The sequence below is a fragment of the Terrapene carolina genome, unplaced genomic scaffold (genome assembly GCF_002925995.2).
Source record: "Terrapene carolina triunguis isolate 2854851 unplaced genomic scaffold, T_m_triunguis-2.0 Scaffold130, whole genome shotgun sequence".
NCBI classification, from domain to species: Eukaryota; Metazoa; Chordata; order Testudines; family Emydidae; genus Terrapene; species Terrapene triunguis.
In genome coordinates, this window is record NW_020664481.1 from 23,459,903 (window position 1) to 23,476,321 (window position 16,419).

General features: G+C 45.3%; 1 protein-coding gene across 2 annotated transcripts in view; it reads right to left on the reverse strand.

The window, feature by feature from the left end:
• NECAB2 (N-terminal EF-hand calcium binding protein 2) overlaps positions 1-16,419 on the reverse strand; it is a 310,418-nt gene that overhangs the window by 17,948 nt on the left and 276,051 nt on the right. Inside the window, exon 9 of one of the 2 annotated variants that reach the window (XM_026652792.2) lies at positions 6,887-6,943. The exons of the other annotated variant lie outside the window; for it this stretch is intronic. Coding sequence (XP_026508577.1) covers positions 6,887-6,943 — 57 coding nt within the window. The remainder of the gene's footprint in view (positions 1-6,886; positions 6,944-16,419) is intronic. 2 annotated transcript variants of the gene reach the window in all.

The following is a 16,419-nucleotide window of genomic DNA, read 5'->3' on the forward strand; positions in this document are numbered from 1 at the left end:
ATAAGCACTATGCATAGGCCTCACTGAGTAGAAGTGAGTTTCAGATAGGGTTACCATACGTCCGGATTTTCCCGGACATGTCTGGCTTTTTGGTCCTCAAATCCCTGTCCGGGAGGAAATTCCAAAAAGCCGGACATGTCTGGGAAAATAGGGAGGGGTCGTGTGGCTTGGGTCCGGGCTGGAGTCGCTGGGGCCGGAGCCGGAGCTGCTGGGGCTGGCGGTGCTCGGCCGCTGGCCGGCACCGCTCGGCCAGGGCCGGGCCAGAGCCGCTCGGCCGGAACCAGGGCCGGAGCCGAGCCAGGCCGGAGCCGCTGGGACCGGGGCTGGGGGTGCTCGGCCGCCGGCCGGCGCCGCTTGGTCAGGGCCATGGCCGGAGCCGGTCGGCCGGAACCGGGGCTGGAGCCGAGCCGGGTCGGAGCCGCTGGGACCAGGACTGGGGGTGCTTGGCCGTCGGCCAGAGCCTCTTGGCCGGGGCTGGCCGCCGGAGGGAGCCGCTCAGTCGGGGGGGCCGGACTGGGTCGCGCCTCCTCGCGCCTCCCCCCCGCCACCGCCCCAGCTTACCTGCTGCCTGCCTCCCTGCCTGTTTCAGGCTTCCCGCGAACATTTGATTCGCGGGAAGCAGGGGAGGGGGCAGAGTTGGGGCGGGGACTTTGGGGAAGGGGCAGAGTTGGGGCGTGGCTGGGGGCGTGGAAGGGGCGGAGTTGGGGCAGGGCCGGGGCCCCGTGGAGTGTCCTCTTTTTGTTGTATTAAAATATGGTAACCGTAGTTTGAGACCCACTGCATGACTGCTCCTCTATTCTTAAGAGCGAGGTAAGGGCAGAGAATGGGTGTGTCTGAAGGCACTTAGCTACACATTTTCCCTTTTTGCCTCTCTGCTGCTACTTACTAGACAGGAGTAACTTGGCAGCCCCATAATTAATGGTGTGTTTATTTAATGCCAGGATCAGATGCTGCTGAGCCCCCTGAAACAATATGGCTTCCCCAGCACGACAGCACCAATCCAAAAGTGCTGGTATTTCCAGAAAGTTGGGGGAAGACACACTGGCTATTCTGCACCCAGTGACTAATGTCACAGCCGCAGGTTACATGTGTTGGGCATTCCCTGGTGCCCACTGCAGGAGGACAGAGGTGTTAATGGTCACCCAGGAAAATCACCTGCTGGCTTGTGTGGAGAAAGATTTCTGAGGGAAGTCGAGTCCATCATACGGAGAGCTGCTGCATGGCTTCGCTATGTGGGCATCCTTCCAGGAACAAAGACCCAAGGCCTTTCTACGAGGGACTCTCTGCTTCATGAAGATTGACAATTCCTCCCCCTGCAACATTTCCACTCCTCTATCCACTGAGGATTGTTTCAGTCCAATAGGGAACATCACGGGACCACCTCTATGCCTGCGTCACGCTCACGCTGTGCCTGTGTCCTTTATGACAGCCCCTTTGCATCCCACCCAGATTAAACAGCAGCTGCTTGGCAGTAGCATAAAGCACTCCCTTTCCCCTCCTGAGGGGAACGCCTCTCTGATGTTCCTGGATTCTGCTGGCTGGTGTGTGGCACCTTCGCCTCCACATTGCCACGAAACCACTACCTCTGTGCTCAGAATGAGCGCTGTTCTAAGGTTCATTCAGCAACGTGACAGACCGACTCAGTGTCACATGGATTATTTTATCCGGCCTTTCATTCTGGCTCTGCGCCAGGACTGCTCCCTTCTCTCCTAAACAGCTCACCGTCATTGTTTCACATTTACAACCCCAATGCAATGCTTCATAATGTTCTATAAGCAAGGCCAGGGGGCCAAAGACAGCCAGGCATCAGCACAGCAACGGTCCCAGCTCATAGCAAAGATACATCACCATATAATTGTTTGCAGTGCATTAGTTTCCTTGAAATGCCACTTCAGTTTCCAGTTAGACAGCCGCAGGCCGCTTCTAGATCTGAGAGCTCATTTACTAGCACATCTCTGTTTCAGGGAATTTAACGTTCACTATAATTGCTGTAACAGTCCGCGCTTGCCCTCAAGGTAATAAGGGCTTGTCTTCGAGGAGAAGCGATTTTGGAAAAAGGTAAGGTGTGAATTTAAAGCACTTATGGCTATTCTGGAATAATGCCCCACACGGATGCTCATTCAGGAATAAGAGTATCCACGCAGGGAGCGATTCTGCAATAGCTATTCCAATCAATTTTCTGGGGTAGACAAGCCCCGGGTCCCTATTATCATTTGTATTTCGATGCTGCAGGAGCCCCAGTCGTGGACCAAGATGCCACTGTGCTAGGTGCTGTACAAATACAGAACAAAAAGTTAGTCCCGGCCCAAAAGCTCTGCTGTAATACAAATATGAAATAAGGGTAAAATCTGGGTTGGGATTTCAAATGTGGAGCTAACAAAGAGAGCTGTCACTTTGATTTAATATTTATTCCCTTAGAAATCTGAATCTGGACGAGAAACTAAACATATCACAAAAAAAGAAAGTTAATCTCTGTGCCTTCCTGATTCCTAGCTATGTAACGCTGAGATGGATGGTGCATTCGAAATGCCTAAGATAGAGTCTGCTTTTTAAAATCCTGGCTAAGATAGCAAGTACAATAAATCTGTTCTGTGGGCTTATGGGATTCCAAGCAACAGCTTAAGAGAGGCAGTTTCCACTTCATTTTTCTGTTTTAATTAAAATAACTGTGATCAATGCACCTTCCTACTTACATCAAACTCCTCTGACAATAGAAAAATGACTGCAAGAGCCTCCAGGGAAAGAAGAAAGGCCTATTCAAATCCATAAGAAGGACTGCCAACCATTAAGGGATAATTGGATTGTAGGCTCCACTTGTAATTATGAGCAAAGAAAGATATGGAGAAAAATCATCTTCAATGTCATTTTTCTGTGCACAGGGGTGTAAACCACTAGCAGCAGTGTCATTCATACCCTGGACACAGGCAGGAGTCATTTCAAAGGAGAAAGGCTTGTTCGAGTCCATTTCAATGTGGAATTACATGCTGCACTGCTAACCCAATGGATCAAAATCTTCAGAAGACATGCAAGCTTTGTAAAAGACCACAGAAACTGCCAGACTGCTACAGATCAGTGGTGGTTCTATTCAGTATCATGTCTCTAGTTCTAGAGACTCAACGCTTCAGAAGAAGGGGAAAGAAACCTCATACTAGATAAATATGGAAAAATATATTCAAAGGGAAGATTCTTCCTAACACCCTTCACTCAGAACCTAGAAGCAGGAAGGTTTATAGCCCTTCTACCTTTAAAACAAAATATATTCAGATCCTATCTAATGTAACTGTGGATGTTCTCATTTGCCATATAAACAAACATCCAATCCTTTCTTGAATCCCAGCAAACTCTTGGCCTCAATTATGTCAAATGCCAATGAGTTCCACATGCTACATCTGCACAAAGTTAAAGAAAAAAATCATTTTTTTTTTGGTCTGTGTTTTTTGGAGGAAAGCATAGGTTTCCAGATAGCTGTTTGATACATCAGCACTCCTTAGAAATTGCCACAGATATCCCAAACGCAGTACACCGTGTGAGCTATTTTCCTGGTCTTTCTCCAGGGTGATAAGCATACTCCTGTCACAAAGCACTGTGTGTTAAATCAGGACCCCACCGTTTCTAACATTTCTAACAAGTCCCTGCGCTCAGCGCTCTAACTTAACAAGGACAATGAATCAGTATTTGAGGAACGCTTCTCCGCTGTTGCAGGCTGATTAGAGTTCTGACACCCGTAATAAATAGAGGATAAGGACAGATGATCCCAGACTTTCAGGCTGTTTTTCCCTAAAGCAAACTTGAAACTTGCCCAGTTCATGAAGTGTCTCCATTTGTATTCCTTTGTCCTTTAGAGTCCAACCACGCCACGCCCTGAAGTGGTGGGCTTGTGATGCACAGGATAAACGCCCTGCCCTTCATTAGACAGGATGTCGCGGGTGAGGGCACATGAAGACAGCAATTGCTCTAACTCCAATAAGCAACAGGAAAGCCAATATTTAAACTGTGACTCTTTAGACTGGGTGCCGATCTGCTGATTAGACTGCATTGGTATGTGCTTGTCCAGATGTGCTCTATCCATTTGTCCAGCACTGTGATAATGGGCTACATAAAATGTCGTAGGGCTCTGTTCTCACCATAAGCATAACTTCTCATTATCTTAGATTTTCACTTAATTTTGAAGAGGTGTCATGAGGGGAATCCCTGTTTGCTGGCTGTCCTCAGGTGCCTCTGCTAAAGGAGGACTTACCAGTGTGAAAGGTAAGGTAGGGAGGGCACAGAAAAAGTTAATGCAGTCTATCCTATTCTTACATCGCTCTCATCTCCACAGTATCTGCCTCCAGTTTCCATGAAATTTGGAGGGAGATGGGATGACTCCTCCGTAGCCACAGGGAGCCAGACTGCTCTGGGAGAAGGCTGACCTGTCTCTACCCATGCAGTAATGGGGAGATCTTGGTGGACATATGGTGGATTTTGGTGCCTGCTGGCAACCAAATGGTAGCTCACAGCCCCAAGGGACCATTCCTGGAACTGGGAATGGCTGGAGTGCAGAGGCTCTCCAGCCACAATCTTGTTCTTTTAACCACACCCCTGGGGGGCTGTGGATTTTGTAGTGTCTTCCTGGCAGTGTGAGTTCCCCCCCCACCGCATCCCCCCCACAGAGCTCTCTCTCAGCACCACATTGACCCCCCTAACTTTCATACTTTTGCCAGTGTGAAAAAGTCTTTCTCCAGTATCATCATAAACCCCACTCGCGAACTGCAGATCTCTCTAAGACTTGGGAGTCTTCCAGCATCATCGGAAGCTTCTAGCAAGGCCCCTGCTCTGCTTTTGAGTATTAACTAGAAATGGATCCAAACCACAAAGCTTGGATCTGAACCCAAACTCCAAAGTCTGGCTTCGTTTTGGTTCAAGCCCATCTTAGTTACTACTAAGTAAATCGATTCTGCTTATTTTCGCCACGCTCCTCAGCCAGACTGCAGCAGACTGCAGCATTTTTATCACCTGCACGTTTTAAAACAAAGACAAGTGCACGATCTAGCAGAGCTGAGCAAATAGTGCACAACATTTTATGGGCATTTTTGTTCACATTTTAAAATAAATTTCCCTACAGCCATGTTCACAACCTCTTTTGGTTCCTTTTCCGCAAACAAATGTTATTAGACATATTGTGTTAGTGCCTAGAGGTCCCAAATGGGATCTGCATGCCACTGTGTGGGGTCCGGTACAAACACACAGTAAGAGACAGCCTCTGCCCTGAAGACCTGACCCTCCAAGCTGTCCTGGCACATCTGGGCTTGGGAAACAAATGTCAAAGCTGCCTGTATGAGTATTTGTGAAAACAGAGTTCTACATTTGCAAACATAAATAATTGTGCTCAGAGGGCTTGCATGATCATCCAATCACAAAATAAACACAATGGCAAGTGAAGTACCTGACCAGTCATGACTAAGCAGCACAGCTCATATTTTGAATGTTGAGTAATTGTGAGGAACCCCTCAAGTGAAATAAAAAATGCAAAGAGCTATTTATCAATGGCATTCAAACAACTAATACATTGGAGAATCTACAACCTACTCATAGATGGTCAATAAGCCGAAAAATAAGTGACATTCAAATCATTTCTTTGCTTGCACAACTACTGTTGATGTTGGTATCAATGCACAAAAACACCACAGCGGTGACAAGCATACTGAAAAACAAACCCACAGCATCTAGCCATGAGGTGTATTTATTCTCCCAGCTGAGTTCCCTTTCTAAAGACAAAGTCTCCTTCTGCATACTCTCTAGGGCCCACTCTTTCATGGCACAAGCTGAATGGCAGCAGTTTCTGCTAACAAGGTTTTGACAGTGGTAGGATTGGTTAGCCTCCTACCTTAGCACACAAAACAACTTGTGACAAAAAAGCCATATTTTTCAATGTGCTGTACTGTATATTCTGTACTGATGGACTTTCATTCCTCTGTGCTGCAAATACAGAAAAGGTGCACATCTAGATTTGTTTTACAAATAGAAAACTCTTAGTGCCATGCAGCTGACTATGGCAAAAGAGGTCCATGAAGCTCTTCAGGATGTAAATGTTTAATTGTCATTTCCCAAGTCAATCGCCAAATCATTTCAGGAATTCTAAATAATCCATTTTTTTCCATGGGAGGATCCATTTGCTTAAATGCACAGTGCTATAGAAACAGCACTGCTGATTCAAGGAAGTATTAATGAGCAACTTCATTTGATACAGTTACTCACTCTATTGATTTCCAGAAAAGGTTAATGTTTGCTTCTCTGAGAAATCCTCAAAATAAAGAGAAGAGGGAATCACTCTTCACAACTCGTAGGTATGGAGTTGGTGGAAAAGAAAGTTCTGCCCATTTACAGCTAACTCAGGGGTTCTCAAGCTGGGGGTCAGGACCCCTCAGGAGGTCACGAGGTTATTCCATGGGGGGTCGCAAGCTGTCAGCCTCCACCCTAAACCCCACTTTGCCGCCAGCATTTATAATGCTGTTAAATATATAAAAAAGTGGTTTTAATGTATAAGGCAGGGTTGCGCTCAGAGGCTTGCTGTGTGAAAGGCGTCACCAGTACGAAAGTTTGAGATCCACTGAGCTAACAAAGTTTTCATGGGAAGAAAAACAGATAACGGGTGGTATTTCTGAGCCAATGCTTCGTCTTGCTGAAGAGTGACATCACATGACGCAGTAACCATAGGAGTCCAAAAGAGGCAACTTTCCTCTTGGTTTAAGTTGACCTTTAGAGCCACAGCTTTACTAGGAAGAGGCAGAGTGTGACATGCCAAATATGCTCATGCATGCATTCATATTTGCATATTCAAACCCATATTTGCATATGCAAACAGAGGCTTTCATATTTGCAGGGACAGATCCCATTTGTGCATACTCACTGTGCAAGCTGTGCTTTCGCTGTCTGACAGTCTCTGGTGCAGGTCAAACCAGAGAGTCTGAAAAAATGCAGAAAATACAAAAACCATTATAATGGCCATAAACAAGGAAAAATGAACGGTAAAGGTCTCTGTCAGGGCTGTCCCGTTCTGAGTGCACCCCTTCTGGTGTCTGACCTCAGTCCTTTCCCTCTCCTGGACTGGAATTTCACAGTTCTCCTACTCGTAGCCAAAGTCAGGGGCTACAACACCCTGTATATCAACCATGCTTACCCAGCCGGTCTGACTGGGTTCAGCATCTGCAGTCCTTCCCTGTGGTGTACACAGCCAAACAGCCTTCTGAAAAGTACAGCACTGCTTATTCCCACAGTAAAAACAAAGAACTTCGAGAAAAAAGGATTTAAAAACAACAGTCTACACACATGGCTATCTAACTTACAGCCCTAGCATCCAGTGATGGTGACCTAGGCAGGGCCTCTGCTGTCGGAATTATGTTGGGGAAGTTTTATGTCCTGTGCTATACAGTACAGGAGGGCAGGCTGGAGGATCACAGTGGCTCCTTCTGGCCTTGGAATTTATGATTTTTTTTGCATTTTTACAATGAAGATGGACAGATCTGGAGAGGAAAGTTCTCCATTTATTCCCAGAAGAGGAGTTACACTGGTTGTGTCAGTGTTGACGTGGGCTGGAGGCAGCGTGGGCTGATGGTTAGGACTCAAGAGACCTGTGTTTAATTCCCAACTCAGTCACTGGTTTACTGGGTGACCTTGGGAAAGCCACTTTCCTCGCTCAGTGCCTCAGTTTCCCCATCTGTAAAGTGGGGATAATGATACTGCCCTCCTTTGTAAAGCGCTTTGAGATTTACAGACGAAAAGCACTAGATAAGGCCCAGATATTATTATATTATTTTTAGCCTCTCCTATGATGTGGTCACTTGTCTACTAGAGAATAGCTGCACACACTGCCACAATTCACTCGATAGGGACCAAACAGCTGACTTCCTAGTCACAACCAATAAGGGTTAGATTTTTACCACACAAGGCTCCATATCTCACTACCAACCCTCTTAACCATCCAGTTGCACCATCACAAGTAAATTTGCATGCATACACTGTTAGCTCACAATAACGAACTGAACAAATTAGTTTAACTCATCTTAAAAGCCAAAGTTATGAAATTATTTTATCACCTTAAGACCATGAATACTAATGGAGTATTTAAAGCAGGAGTGTGAGCAATGGAACCCTTCTTGTGTCTTTTATCTATCACTGCACAAAAGGCAGAGCACATAGAGACACCGCACATAATGTTATCTGCCAGTGACAGCCATCCAGCTCTCTAAGCTTCTGAATCTGAAAAATCCAATGCCCAATCAGTTAGTCTGAGACCAATCTCAGGGCTGCATGTTTGCAAGTGGCAAACAGATTTGGACATTAGAATTTTTTCTACTTTTTGTGGTGGGACCAAACTTCTGAGCACATCATTTGTCCTTCGAGGGCAGCAGAGAGAATTGCTATTCATTGCCTTATTGAGGAGAGGAGAAAATAAGACAGGAGTCAAGAGTGCAGGCACACATCAGCTGGCGAAGACAGTTAACACTGCTAGGCTTCTTGTGCTGTACTGCATTCAATAATTCCAGCTCCTCATCCTCACCTTCAAGGCTCTGCACAAACTTACCACTGCCATCATCCCTTCTTTCATTTCTACCTCCTGCCCCATTCATTGTGTTTGCTCCTCCCTCCTTCCCTCTCCATCTTTCACCCTCCGCTCCACAACGTCAGCCATCCTGCTTCTTGAGGCCCTGCAACCCTTATGCATTTGTTTAACTTTACTTCTGTGCTGCCACAGGACTACTTATGCCAGTAAAGTTAAGTACCTGTGATTGGTGCCTAAGGCCCCCCTCTCTCGATATAAACTCACATAAAGCCTCTCCACTGCAACCTACTTCTTCCAGGAATTTTGTGCACCTCACCCTCCTCACTAACAATCTCTGCACCTCCTCCCTTGGCTAAACTGTTGCACTATGTCGTGTCTTGAGTCTGTTTGTCTACCAAGAGTGCATCAGGGCTGGCAATGTGTTCTCCTGCATCCCACACTGAGTTACTGGGAATCTCCCCTTTCAAATGGTATAAAACCTCCCATTTCTATCTCCAAAGGGTCAGGAGATCTAAGCCCTTAAAAGCGCATACGCAAGACTGGATATTCTCCCAATGTCGGATGTAGCCACGGTAAACGCAGGAGGGAAATGTCCCATTCGGGAGACCCAAGGGACCATTTCTATGGTAGGCTGATTTCAGATAAAATGGTGACTAAGGCTTGAAACATTAGCAGTAGTTGCTGAGGGAGATGGCTCAATGGGCAGAGGGCAGGTGAGGACATGAAAGATGCACGATAAATACAATTTACCACCCAAATATAATCTCCACCTATGTGATGTATATATTGATATAGAACTAGGCAGGAATCCAACAACAACAGGTGTTCCTCACACACTGCTGCCTTGTGCAATGTGCATCTTACGCAACATTTAAATTAGGTCACCTTTACTATTCCCTCCTCCCCCCCATGCACCCCAGTCTGAACCCTGAATGAAAGCAACTGATCTTGTCTCTAAATGATTTCTCAGCTGTGTGCTTAACTGATGTCCTGAATTACAGATTTCTTCTATGAAAGAAAGTTAGGACCCTCACGCGCCTGTACAGTCTAAGATCAATAAAGAAGGAATTGACTTTTTTCCCTCACCTCTTTTATTAATGGCCTGTAGATATGGTGAGATTGGAAAATGCAGTTAGTGCAGTTTGCCAACAGAGAAATATGATGTATTACTGTATAATATCAACCAACATTACAAAATTAAAATCAGAGATACATTATGTATTACAGCATGTGTGTGTACAGTAGTGGGTTAAGTTACCCCCAAATATATCAGGCACTGTGGGAACAGGAGTATTGGGAAGTTAAGTGGATACAACCCTGTTCACAGTTGTCTCCTCTTGCTCAGAGAACTACCAGGTCTTTAAAATCTCTGAAGCCAGAGTAATGCCTGCATAGCATTACCCCAGGCTGCAGTGGGTTTTATATATCAGTGTGCGATTGGCATTTTTAATCCCTTCCTAGCACACTGAACTGAGATACTGAAGTCAGTAATGCAAGGAAGTTTCTTCCCTGTGCAGATCTAATGGGGCTCTTATTGTATAACACAAAATGTTGCTTTCTGAACAGCAAAATCACCTTGAGCAGAATTTTCAGGAAGTTAATTTCTTATTTTACTGATCCAGCCATCGCTCGGGATGCCAGGGCCCAGCTCAAAGCAGCCCTTCTTTCCAGGCTCCCACATACAACCCGTTTGCCCCTGAAGTGCCCTTGCTTTGTTAACCAAACCAACCAATCAACGAGGCAAACCTGGCACAGACTGAATCAATAGAAGTGCAAGTGGTGTTTGTAACGACGCCTTTCATTTATTTCTCCTCTGGCCTTCAGTTGGTAAACGCTGCAATAGCTACATGAGGTGCTTTACAAGAAGGGGTGTTTGAAGACTTTTCAGACAAGAAACTGCATCTCAGAGGATTCTCTGGGTCTGGAGGCTTATGTGAAAGAGGCAGGCAGGCTTTAGGGGCATGACTGCAGCAAGTCAGCATCATTCTTCATCAATCCAGTCTTCAATTCATCACTTAACAAGCACTATCTTGGTGGTAGAATAAGAGAGAGAGAAAGATGCTGGGTGACTTTACATTTGGAAGGCTACTTTGGTTTAGTAAAGTTTGGTTTATAGGCCAGCCACATTAAGATTCCTATTTACACTGCTTTGCTGTGTCTGGAACAGAACAGAATCAGATTTTAGATATTCTATGCAATGAGCACGGATTGAAATCAGCTATTACAGACGGGTGAATGTACAAGGCAGCTAATTTGATATGACGCTCAGTGATAAGAAGACCTGAGTCAGGTCTATAGTTTGCACAGTTTTAACCCTGGGCCAAATCCTTACCTTGCCTCAAGCCAGCCTCCATATTTGTACACGCTCATTTTGTGTGCACAAAACCTGCATTTGCACCTGCAAATGTGGAAGTTGTATAGCAGTATGTGCAATGGCTTGATGTGTGCACATCATGCAGTATTGCAAGTACAAAGGTGGAGGATACATCTAAAAAATGTCGCCCTTTAGGTTGTCACTAGCTATCCTCAGAGCATTTACAAAGTTCGAGGTCAATGCAATGCAATTAAAATAAAAGAAAATCCACTTAAAGTAGGTGCATTGGGAAAGACTGGTCTGTGTGTGAGTACTCCATGCTATTTCCCATCTCCCTTTCATTAACACGTTAGGGAACTGTTCAAGATAGAAAACTGGGGTGAGGGAAAAGTAGAATCAGTTAAAGGAAAAATGCCTGGGTCCTACATGTTCAAAGTGCTCTGTTCCACTACAGAGATCCAGCTCCAATCCTTACCTCCCCAGGATGGCAAGGAGCGGAAGTGCTGAAAAGGCAGTTGCTCATCGCAAGCTGCAAGGACAAGTAAGTGCCTCGTTATAAGAGATAGCCTCAAGTCACACAATTGGGCTTGAAACTTCCTCAGAGTTCAAGTGTTTGATGATCTGGGTTTTCAGGTCAGATGACTCCCTAGACAAACTAGCAACAACATAATTTTACTGTATATCAGACAGATACTTGTATGTGAAACACCAGCCAACAAAAATCTAACTATAACAAAGCCAATGGGAGAAACAAGATAGACTGGCAAACAAATACCAGCTTGAAACTGGGCTTCAATATCCCACCTCCCCAGCAACAGCACAAACAGCCCTGCAGACATAAAACCAACAGGAAACAGACTTTTGCCCAATAGGAGACTGCCAGCAAGCCATGGTGTATATTAAAAGGGGAAGGGCTTTTAGAAGAGAAAAGCCTGAATCCTGTATTATAGTTTCGGAGATTTTTAAGGCTAGATGGGAGCATTAGATCATCTAGTCTGATCTCCTGAATAACACAGGCCAGAGAATTGTATCCAGTTACTTCTTTATTGAGCCAACTAATTTGAATCTGACTAAATTATATCTTCCAGAAAAGCATCCAGTCTTGATCTGAAGACTTCAAGGGATGAAGAATCCATCCTTTCCCTTGGTAGTTTGTTCCAATGGTTAATCTTCTCAAGACTGTACCTTGAGCTCACCAGCCAATTAAAGAGCATATAACTTCAGAGCTCGAAAGAAACCTGGGGCAGCCCTTCCAGACTGAGGGGAAATAGTGGCATCAAAATAAGGCCTTAAGAATGGAGTGGAAAATAAGGGAAACAGGAAGAAGGAACAGGGTTTCTCTCCTCCAACACCTTCATTTCCCCAAGTTAAGGCATCAGAAGAGTACAGAATAAAAGAAAGAGCACATCGAAATGCAAGCATTATATCATCAGTTCATCCAGTTTCCCCTGTTGCTTCCTGGTACGTGAGGTAGGAGTCAGCCTTGCTCTTTGAGAATAAAAAAAAGTGAATAAAAGTAATGGTAGAAAAACCAGCCCCGGGGCATTCGACAACTGCATTCTGTTACCTTGACAACCAATTTTCTAAAAATATTGTCAAGATGAACATTACTTACAGAGCTGCCTTAAGTTGTTATGACAACACAAGGGGAATGATTAAATCCAGTATTGATATGAACACTTTCCCCCACCCATGTCTTTGTGCAGTCTCCACTACACCAAGTGTGTACTGTAGATATCCAATGGAAGCCCTGAGGATCCTGTCCTGTATTCATTTAATTAGACTAAATTTGAGGTCCCCCACCCTCAACTATATGATCATTTTGTGGATCACTTCATAACCTGATCCTCATTTCAAACCACTTAATGGTACATCTCCCCGTTCCAAGCTCCCATCTGCCCTATGGCATATTCTATCTATTCCAATGGTCCAGAGGCCATAACTGGATTGAGCCTTCAACTCAGACTTAAGCTATAACTTTTCTGATGTTTGAGTTTTTTATTTGATATCAACATACATTTAATGTTGCCCAAGCCCTAGATGACACTAACTCCATACAGCCCAGTTGTGAATTCTGCTTCCATAATTTAGGATACAGCAAGTATGGTATAACTGCCATGTCTAAACGGCAGGCCGCAAGTGTTCACAGATATAGGAATATAGGGTTCTTTAAAATGTTTCTGTTTTTTTAATGTATGCAGTGTTGTTGTAGCCATGTTGATCTCAGGGTATTAGAGAGACAAAGTGGGGGAGGTAGTATCTTTACCAGACCAACTTTAAAATTGGTCCGGTAAAAGATATTACTTCCCTGACCTTGTCTTTCTGCTTATGTAACTTTCTTTAAGCCACTAGGCTGGAAATAATCAGGATGAGGAATTCTACACACTTTTTGTTTTAATTTTTCATAACAAGCCATTGTGGCATTGTTAAAGCAGGGCCCAGGCGTTCCGCGACTCATTCTATCTGTGATATATTGTTAGATCTGTGACTGTTCTGCACTGGCATGTGCTGTTAAAATTCAAAGGCCATGGCAAGGACAGAAGATATCCAGCAGAACTAGAGGGAGCGAAGAGTTCCTAGTACACCCAAAGGAGATCTTCCTTTCTGCACTGTTCGTCCCAGAAGTTATACTGCATCAGAGATGCTAAGGACTGAATAGCCATTATAGACTGAACTGCCTTCACCTCGAGAGGTGGTTTATTCAGGTCAAGGGGAAGCAGTTCAATGGGGCAGCAGGAGGAGAAGTTTGCATTGGCACTGCCTGGACTGCACCTTTTCAGAGGGCATGTCTACGCTACAAGTGCTACACCGGCACAGATGCAGCTATGACGCTGTAGCTCCGTAGCACAGACACTTCCCACATGGATGGAAAGGGTTTTTCCATCAGTCTAGTTAATCCACCTCTCTGAGAGGCAGTAACCAGGTCAACAGAAGAATTCTGCCATCGACCCGACTGCATGTACCCTGGGGTTTAGATCAACCGAACTACAGGACATGACATTTTTCACAGCCCTGAATGACATGGCTGGGTTGATCTAAATTTTAAGTGTAGACCAGGGAGGCAGGCTGGATATGTACTTTTTCCTCTAGAGGTCTGCCAGCGCTATCCAGCACACCCAATCACTGCATCCCTTAGACACTTAATTTACCAGGATCGCTGTTGGGAAATCAGTCAGGTAAAAGATCCCCTATATCACACCTTCATGTAATATTAGTGATTGTTCTGGACATTTACTCAGGATAGTATAGGTGCTGGACCTAGCGGTGCTGGGGATGCTGCCGCACCCCCTGGCTTGAAGTAGTACTCACAACCCAAATACAGGGTTTCTGCCTTCAGCACCCGCACTATAAAAATTGTTCCAGCACGACTGCAAGGCAGGATTGCTGTAGTCAGCCCTGAGCCTTCCGCATGAATCAGCCATACATTTTCTCCAGGTGGCCTCCCTACATTCCCCTCACAGGCTGAGAGTGCCAAGTTGGGACACGAATTTCCCTTGAACCCGGGAACTGGCAGGTAACATCTGAACAGCTTTAGAGGTAATGAGAAATCAACCCTCCCTTTTCTAGGAGGATAAGGAGTAAAAGAGAAGCCATTGTGGGAGGCAGCACATTTCCCAGTAGCAGCTGCAGCCTTGGCTTTAGGGGAAAACCCTGCTGCATTCCAATTGGCAGGTAAACAATTCAGCTATGGAAAGCTCCACCCCATTTCAGACTCCAGAGCAGTCAACATCAGTTATAGGTCCTGGTTGCTACTAGCACTTAGCACCTTGTGTTTTGAGACTATTGACCCCTCTCATCACTGCAGAAATCCTTCCTGCCAGGAGTCCCACACTGTCGCAATAATATTAACAGTTTAGCAAGCAACCCCACCTCTTCCCCACCAATGGTGGCAATTTTTAATCACTAGCAACTCCTTGACTTAATCGTTAATCAAAACAAGCTCTCACAGCAATCACGGGCTTGCACCACTTCGCTCTATGAGAAGGAATCTCACTGGCACTGCCATTCGGCTGTCATTAATATCTGTTTGTTTGCGCTAATGAAAAGCCGCTCATGAAGAGTCAGAGGTACAAGAGGTAAAGAGAGAAGGATCTGTATAAAATGGTACAAGTGTTAGTGGAGACTGAAGCTAGCAGGGAGAGAGAGCGTGTGTGTATCTAAGTGTTATGTCGTCCAGGAAGTTAGATGGGGTGTAATTGGCCCTTTGCGCCAGTGTGCAGAGGGCCGATACAAGGTATATGCATCATTTAAATCCACCCAAGCCTATTTTGAAGGCATAGATGGTGCACAGCATTTCTGGCAGCCCTCCTTACAGGAGTGAATATCACCCATGGACAACAAATATGCAAAAGAAATACAGGGGTTCCAGAAGTGGAGGCTTTGGATCTCCAAACTTCATCCCTCCACCCAATTTCCAAGGATATCAGAGATACGCCGACCAAGTCTGAGTCACGTGACTGTGCACCTTTGCAGATGGGTCATCATGAAATAGTTGGGGGAATCAAAGGGGACAGTACCCACAATGCATGGCTTCCTCCCTCAGTCCTGCTCAGAGAGCAGGTGCTTTTTTGGTTACAGTTAGCTGTGTGCCATGCTGTCTCCTCCTCAGTGACAGACTGCCACCTGCAGCTGCAACCACATCAGGAATGACGTGTGTGAGAGAGAAAAGAGCTGGAGTGAAAATGCTTTGGGTGCTGAATACTGAAAGGGACATCACAAGGAAGTAAAACATTGGAGGGAAGGGAAGAAGGAAGGGCATGTCTTCCTCATCCTGCCCATAATGGTTTTATTTCTGGTTTGACTGCAGGGCCCAGATCTGATGCATCCTTACATCGTTCCCTGAAGGGAACCTTCCCACGGTAGAACCTTCAGAATATGGCTTCATCCAATTTACCGCTCTTGACCTCTGTTTAAGAATCACCTGCTATCTACCAAGGGTTCTCAGGTTACCTGCCCTGAAGTATTCATTCATCAACAAATGCTACCTGGATCTCCTCTCTAAAAAGTTCAAAAGTCAGGATATAAAGGATGTACCATATCATTTATTTCCTTCACAGAATCACAGAAAATTAGGGTTGGAAGAGACCTCAGGAGGTCATCTAGTCCAACCCCCCGCCCAAAGCAGGACCAACCCCAACCTCTTCAGTTTGGCTAGAACACAACATGAAGAGCTCTATATACCTACCTTCCTACGGATCTGACAGAGCCCTGTCTCCCCAGGTCATGCTGCCCCAGTGCAGATCAACAGATGTGCTTGAACCAAAGCAATCATCAATTGCCCTGTTCTGTTCATTCCCTCTGAAGCATCTGGCACTGCCCACTGTCAGAAGACAGGATATTGGGCTAGAAGCAGCACTAGTCTGAGCCAGTATGGGCATTCTTATGGTTTCATTCAAAATTTTTATTAAAATTGCATGAACATTTTAGAAAATACAAAAATTGGTGAGTTTTAAACTCTGCAAAAGAGAAACAACTTTCAAATTCCGTATTTGTGTGTGTGTGTGTGAAATCTCTTGTCCAGTCAGCTCTAGCAATACTGAATTATGAGTTACGCTGCTGCACTTTA